Source organism: Babylonia areolata, chromosome 26 (assembly GCF_041734735.1).
Source record: "Babylonia areolata isolate BAREFJ2019XMU chromosome 26, ASM4173473v1, whole genome shotgun sequence".
Taxonomy (NCBI): Eukaryota; Metazoa; Mollusca; class Gastropoda; order Neogastropoda; family Buccinidae; genus Babylonia; species Babylonia areolata.
Genome location: NC_134901.1, coordinates 7683737 through 7691826, shown reverse-complemented (window position 1 = coordinate 7691826; position 8090 = coordinate 7683737). Strand labels below are relative to the sequence as shown.

The 8090-nt window shown below is 40.0% G+C and overlaps 1 protein-coding gene across 2 annotated transcripts; it reads left to right on the top strand.

Annotated features, from left to right (window-relative positions):
• The first annotated feature begins 1055 nt into the window (after positions 1–1055).
• Positions 1056–7040, top strand: LOC143300705 (uncharacterized). 2 transcript variants are annotated; one of them, XM_076614573.1, is made up of 5 exons: positions 1056–1144; positions 2910–3053; positions 3856–3927; positions 4464–4544; positions 6162–7040. In XM_076614573.1, exons 2-4 carry the CDS (start codon positions 2913–2915, stop codon positions 4497–4499), a joined length of 249 nt encoding a protein of 82 aa, XP_076470688.1. In that variant the 5' UTR covers positions 1056–1144; positions 2910–2912; the 3' UTR covers positions 4500–4544; positions 6162–7040. The 2 variants fall into 2 exon arrangements, with proteins under 2 accessions (XP_076470688.1, XP_076470687.1); XM_076614572.1 differs by having other exon boundaries at positions 3856–3988.
• The last annotated feature ends 1050 nt before the right edge of the window (positions 7041–8090 follow it).

Below are 8090 nucleotides of genomic sequence, written 5' to 3'. Positions count from 1 at the left end.
CCGCATGGAGCAAGGGAGAGCAACATGAGAGTCCTAACCCACACACTTAACGTCATCATCACCCCCCCTTTAACCTGGCACCAGAGTCGGCGTTGAAGAGTATGTAGTGCGGCCGTCTCGAGTGTTGCTGGAGGTGGTGCCTCACTTCGGCGCTCTTTTTTTTCTGGCATCAAGTGGAAGTGAGCATGGTGGTGGAGAAGGACAGAGAGTGGTAAGTGGGGGAGGGGGGGGACGGGGATGGATGTTGGTGGTGGTGTGCTGATGATCAGTGGTGGGTCGCAGGAGAGAGGGCTCAAAAGACCTTTGGAAAACAAAACCAAAAACAAAACGCACACAAAAACACCCAACGACCAGCCGACTGACTTACCAAACAAACTCAAGACTACAGCATGGATCCCTTTGTATTAAAAAAAAAGAAAAGAAAAGAAAAAAAAAGAAAAGGGAAAAAAACAACAAACAAACACACACAAAAACTGCCAAAGTAGTGTCCCGGCTGTGTATGTATGTATCTAATGACAGTAATGTCTATGATCATCAGAACAGCAGAGGAGGCAACATTCTAATGTCCAGACTACATTCACATTGGCAGCAAGAACGCCAGGAAGTTTATTCTTTTTAAGAAATGGAAACGTAAAATGCATTTCGTTGGGGGAGGGGTTCATTCTGCAATATTTGGGCGATCAGATGGAATCGTCACTTAGCCCTTAACAAAGAAAAAGTGAACAGGTACGTGCAAGCAAGGATATTTATCATGTTCATCTATCATAATATAACAACTGTGTTTGATTATAAACAATAATTGCCATTACATACCATATGACTGTCATGTAAAAAAAGGAAAAAAAAAGAATTGTAAGCGACACGATTGCGTCTCTTATGCCCTTAAAAAATAAAGAAATAAACAGTTGCATGCAAGTGTGCTTATATCTTTATAATATAACACACACATTAGCTTGTATGCAATACATTTTATATTTGTCATTAAGAAATCGTAACATATTGTCATTTGAAAAAAATGTTGTCATCATTAGCAATTCAAAATGGCTTCGCAATATGTCTGCGTCCATTAGGACGGCCATTAGGACGCAGACAGCGCGGAGCCAAGGCACAAGCAGTTCACTTTCGTTTCTTAGACGGGAAATTCGTAAGTCTGTTTAAGTAACATTGTAATATATACTATACATTTCTTCCCCTGCCGGGTTAGCATGAAGTCTGGGGTCCCACAAGGCTCTGTTTTAGAGCCGGCGCTATTTTTGGCGTACATGAACTCTCTTCACTGTATGTTTGCTGATGACACAAGTGACTACCGTTTGAAGGCCTCCAGAACTGACCAAAACTTACTTCAGGAAGACCCCAAGAAGCTAGAAGCATGGGAGCACAGCTGGGACATGGCATTCCATCCTGGAAAATGTACTACTCTCCCAGTTAAAAAATCATCCTGACCTGCAAAATCCGACTGTACCCTCCACAACCATATCCTAGAAACTGTCTCTACCTCAAACTACCTAGGCGTTACTATCACAAGTGATCTAAGCTGGGACCTGCACATCAACACCATTTGTGCAAAAGCCAACAAGACCCTCGCTTCCTCAAAAGAAACCTGAAGATCCCAGCAGTGCGCCTCAAAGAAACAGCATATAAGACTTTCGTCAGACCAGTCTTGGAATACGCGTGCACCATGTGGGACCTGCATGCCCAAGACAACATCAAGAAGATCGAAGCTGTCCAGAGACGAGTAGCACGGTTTGTGGTCAACCGGTACCACAACACATCTAGTGTCACCGCGATGATCGACAGACTGCAATGGCAGACTGCAGCACAGACGGAAGGTAGCTAGGCTTGCCATGCTACAAAAAATAATGGACAGAGAGGCGATCGTCGACAAAAGCTGCATTGTGCCAGCCCCACTCAGACAAAGAAGGAAACATTCCCGCCAGCTCAACCAGATCCGGTGTAAAACCCAATACAAGCAATATTCCTCCTTCCACAGAACGATATGTGACTGGAACAACCTGCCTGAAACAGCTATGGCAGCAGACACCTTGGACACCTTTAAGTCTAGGGTGCCTCCAGTCAGTAGTTAATTAGATAATAGGTCCCTTACCCCCCCCCCCTGCCCCCCTCCCTCCCCACTCTTACCCCAATACTTTTGGTTTTTTTAATTTATTTTTGGGGTCCCGCTGTCTTAGATCAGCAAGGGACCGGCTAGCTCGGAAGGGCGAAAGTGAAGTGTAGCCTGCTGGAGAACCCACTTAGCGTAGGACTAGGTTTTCATCCTCACTAATAGGTCTGTCGCTTTCTATAGTTTGTTTTTCTTTAATTGCAACCCAACAAAACAGCGTAAAAATCAAATTGATGATTGTGGCCGTCAACGCAGTGAAAGTGAAAGAGATGTGAAGATGGCCAGTCAAAGAGTGGAGGGGAAGAAATGTAGAGTACATGATGTCAACCAATTTTCAAGGTTTTCCGTCTGTTAAACAAAAAAGTTCAGGGGAAGAGATGTATGCGTGCATGCTTGTTTCCTGAGTTTGAAGTGATCCTAGTTTGCTGGCCTTGTTAATGTTTAGTCACTGTAATGTCAGAATGAAGATTGTGACTTTGAATGCCATCCAGTCTGTTCAGTTTACAATAATTCATATATACCAAAGTCCCAGATCCAGTTTTGTACTTGTAGTGTCTATAACCAGATCAGTTGTTTTACTCTCTCTCTCTCTCTCCCTCTCTCTCTCTCTCTCGTCATAAGTATATTAAAGTTTATGCGAATGTTCAGATGAACAGAGAAAGCTCACTACAGATCATCATTATCTGGCATTACCACATTTATGTTCAGCCTTACTGATGAATTTTTTGTTCTTTTTGCTGGTAATGTTTCGGTATCAGAAGTGTAGCGTTTCAGTTGTTTGCTACAGAAAATGGAGTTGCCCACAGCAGAGTTTCTCCTCCCCACTTGGAGAAAATACACACAGCCTCCAAGGACTCAGATCTCAGACTGCACTGCTGCCGCGGCAGGACAGAACAAAGCCAAGAAGCCAGGGAAGCTGACACCATCCCAGGTCAGGAATTCTACTGTTGTACATGTTGTTATTTCTCCATGCTATTGGTGATTTGTTATTTAAGTGAATTAGAATAGTTGATTCATACACACACATCTGGTGTCTTTGGAATATGTTGATATGGTAGAAATCAATATTTGTTAATTAGATATGACTTTAAATTGAAATAGGTAAAAAGATATATGTATGTACTGGGAATGTTGTGCTTTTCACAGTATCAGTTATCATGCATTTTGTTTAAGATGAATGGTAAGGAAGTAAAACTGCATTATTCTGCACATTTCTTGCTCCATGTATTGCATGTCTATCAGCAAGTTCATTTGTTTCATAGGTGAGGAATGCTTCAGAGGCCAAAGTACGCCAGCTGGGAGGTGATGTGAGCAACAAACAACATGTTCTTGGTCAACACACAATCCAGTTGGGCAAATATAAAGGCCGATCTTTGGTATGGGCCCTAAGCATCAATGTTGGACACTGTGCCTGGCTTGTACCTAGCATGGAGATGCAGGGGGAGAACGACCCCCAATCCCACAAGTTCTGTCTTCAGGAGTACAAGCTTATGTTCCCTGAAGGGAGATATCTCATAACCTGCAAGAAAATGGAACTAATGTTGGGTTGGGGTATGGCTTGACCAAGTCCTCTTGTACCCATGAACAAGTGCCCAGTTTTTTAACTTGTGAGATATGTCAAAAAAAAAATGTGTTATTAATCATTTGATAGAGAATGGATTAAGTAAATTTATCACACAGAGAAATTATTAGAATAGTCTGTAATGTGTGTGGTGCTTCTCTTGTTTAAACAGGCAGCAGTGAGCCAGCAGCTTCAGTTCCAGCATCGTCTGCACAAGGGCAGGACCCATCAAGCTCAAGGCCAGGTGGTAGTGGTGGCCGGGGTCTGTCAAACAGAAGATAGCAGACAGTTCCTGCTACTGCAGTGTAAGTAGTGTTAATGACATGGTGTCTGTCATCAGGTTTGATGATTGTCTTATGGCTGCACCTGATACAGTTTAGTTTTGATTTCTTGCAATGCATTATTACCTATCGTTATTTATCTGTCGTTATTTGTCTTTCATTTCATGTCATTCACTATATTTTGATGTATTTATATATTTGTTTATTTAGTTTATGTATTTCATTTTATGTCATTTTGTATACTGTAGATAATGCTTTCAAGGCCTGACCAACATGTTGGGTTTGTGTGTGTATATATACCAGACATCTGGCCCCATTGAAAAGATTTTTTTTTATTTTTTTTTTTTTTTTAGATATGTTGGGTATATGGATCAGGCTGTTGCTTGTATTATTTGGTGAATGGTATTGCACTTCTCTCACCATCTCCATCCCCACTCCCCCTTTTTTTTTTCATTGTTAGTATGCTTTCATCTTATAGTAATCTTCCTTCTTCTTTCAGATGAAGGACTCCAGCCACAGCCGCATCAGCCACTGAGAAGACGGTTGATGCAGTGACTGCACAAGATGTCACGTCTGACAGGTATGTGGACATTTGATGGACTGAGAGGAGTTAAATTCTGCACCTGTTGGTGTGTCTGACAGGTATGTTAGACTAGGGAGAATGCAGGTTTTACATGCCTTTATATATTTCCCAACGCCAACTGTCCTAAAACCCTCTTGGCCGAGAGAGTGGGGATGTGACTTGGGCAAGACACTCTCCACTATAATCAAACTCTAGCCCAGATAGTCAGGACAGCAGTTGCCTCCTCTGCTGTTCTGATGGTCATAGTAGGACACGACTGACTATCATACAATAATATCTCTCTCTTTCTCTCTCTCTCTCTATATATATATATGATTTCTTTTGTAATGAAATTGTAGTGCTTTCCATTCTGTGGTGGAAGACTCGTGAAATAATTTGCTCAGGCATATAAAAGGAAGGCAATATTCCTAAGGGTCACTCAGCGCAACTTTCAATTTCATCTGACAATTTTTCCGCAGGACTCGAATTACCTCCCTTACATCCCCAGAAACTGGTTGATGATATAGGTGTGGTTGTTTTTTTTTAATCATGAAAAAAATAATGAACAGGCACAGCCTTTTAAAACTTTCTAATTATGAATTTAAATATTTGATAGTGCGAAGCAATAAAATAATCAGTTACTTAATTGTTTATTGATGAACTGTATTGGGAGGAAAATCTTTGTGTGAGGAAAAATCTTTGTTGTGTCAAGCATGTGCAAGTGTAGGTGTTACAAACCCAACAAACAGAATTTTCATACCAACTGATTTTGTGAATTGAAATCATCTCAACAGTCATTATTGTACTCAACAGCAGTTTCTTTCAATTTTGACAAAGTACCAGCGCAAGGACATGAGTTCCTTTGTAACGAAAAAGTGAAAAGTTAACCGCTTTGTAAACTTAGGTCTGCAGACCCCCCCAGAGTGGCCCAACATCTTCACCACAGGCGGTCACATCACTCAGTGGAGGGGCCAGTGAACCTGTTTGTAGTTTGCCGTTCAGTTGTGATTCTCATTAAAATGAAGTAGTTATTTTGTAAGGGATGAAATAATAATGTTAAAAGAATATTTTACATAAGTGTACTTTTTGTATCAGTTATTGTTTGGTAGGTTAGTAGTCTTGTTTTGTATTGTTTCGGGATTTTTTTCTTCTTTTTTTAGATAATCAAAATTTTATTTAAAAAAAGAAAGAAAGAAAAAGAGAGAGTAAATAATGCAAGTGAATCAGTTGTGTTTTTTGTTGTTGTTGTTGTTTTCTTTCTTTCTTTTCTTTGAATGATTGGATCTTTTTCTAACAGTGAATAATGGAAGTGAATCAGTTTTGTGTTTTGTCTTCGACTGATGGGACTTCTTTTGTTTGACATTGAAATATGCAAGTGAATCAGTTGATTTAGCTTTTCTCTGTGATTGATAGGACTCTGTTGCTGTCTTGATCTGGTTGTGGTTTATAAGAATGATTTGCATGGTAAAATAAAGTATTGATATTGATACTTTTTTTTTCTCAGCTAATTATTTCTGAAGAAACCAGGAAGTAAGTATGAAGTAGACTCTGGAACACTGCAATTCTTTTGCACTTTTCTTTTTCTCCATTCATAGCAGAGTGAAGCCTTTGGTGTGTGTGTGTGTATGTGTGTAGGTCCCCGCTATCAGTGCGACAAAGAGCAGCAACGGTCCCCACTCCAGTCACCTTGATGCAGCTGCCAGACACTGGGGCCGGCACCGCTCAACCACAGGCTTTCCTGGTGCTGGGTGGTGTGCTGGCTGATACTGCAGGTGTCCCCACCATTTTTGCCTGTCACTGCTGTCCCTTCCCAAACAGTTCCCAAACCACCAACTGGTATCGGAAAAAGCAAATGGCAAAGCAAGAAGCTGGGGAGAACGTACGTATTATAAGTGGCACACACCCATGTACACTTGCAGCAAGTGTAAAAAGCCCCGTTTGAAAGAAGTGGTTGGGGAACTGGATCCCACACAGGTGTCTGATGCTTGGTGGTGCCATGAAGTGGATATTGTTCTTGTTGAGCAATGGAAAGGGCAAAGCAAAGCCTCGCTTGCTACACGGAAGAGGACACAGCCACCAGCGCTGCACATGCCACTGATCATGCCACATGACAGCTTTGATACTGTTCATCTCCCTGAAGTTTCCAGCCTGCCCACAGACTCATATATTTCCACCTCTTTTTTCTTTTTCTTTTCTTCTTTTTTGTGCTGTTCCCTGCCTCTGTTCTTTTAAATGGACTATAAAAATCCATTTGTGCTTTCAGCTTGGCCAACTACAGAGTGACATTTCCTGGCTGAAGTCTGTCAAAAAAGTGATACAAAACCAACTAATGGTGATACTGAAACTGAACTGACAACATAAAAAAAGGATATATGTGTATATATATTTGTATAATAATAAATGAATAAACTGTTCAATTCCTTCAAAAACTGAAGGTGAAACATGGTCTTCATGCAGAAGTGTTTGTGACCCTGACTGCAGTGCTCTCGTGAACTCAGCTCTACAAGGTTTCCAACCTGCCAACTGACTTTTCATTGCTGTTAAAAAAAAAATATATATATATATTCATGTATTAATAATTTTTTTGTGTTTGATGTTCAACACAAAAGACGGTGAGTGATATACACAAACAAAACCAAAGCACTTATTTATTGCTTGTCAGTAAGTGAACTCAGAGACTAAAAAGACCATGAGTGATATCCAAAAAACCAAATCCTTGTAACAATATGTGAACGTCCAGTATCACTCAGAGTTAAAAGACGTTAGATTAAAGAAAGAATGTGAACTCAGAGACTGAAAAGACCGTGAATACTGACCAGACAGTGCTCCAATTCTTGTGGTGTAACAGCAACACACTGACTGGTTTTCAGTCAGAGATCCAAGTGCAAATCTTGGCAGGAATGCACTGTGCTGATCAGCATTGCAATCTTATTTTTTTTATTATCAACTGTATTTAATTAATGTGGCAGTCCATGACTGAACAGACGGTGATGAGTTTTTTGTTTTGTTTTTTTCTTATTCCATCTTTGTGTTTACAATTTTAAACATAGTGTCACAAGAGGTCTTCTCACTGATAGTTTTGCATCATAATATTGTACATTCATATTGATGTAATGTACAAAGATGTTTTTTTTTCTTTTGCAACTGGACGCTTACGTACATCAACTAAGGACGCTTACGTACATAGACTAAATAAGACATAATGAAGTCACACAAACTTACGATGACATAGATACATATACATACACAAGCTTGTGTTGCATGTCTGCACATGGGAACAAGATGATTAATACAAGGGAGGAAAAAAAGAAGAAAAAAGTGGGGGTATTTTCATTTGTTTCACGAGGAAAAGAAAATACACCATATGTACTATGATATCTTGTATTCAGCTGAATACGAGAACATTATAGATTCAGATAAGATAGTTTTTAGCCATATTAAACATGCACATCATCAAACAGTGGTGTATAGAACAACCAACTATTGGTAAATTTGTTATATTCCGAATTGATTACAGCAATATACTTTTCAATATAATATCGTGTTTTTAAATATTTAAAAAAA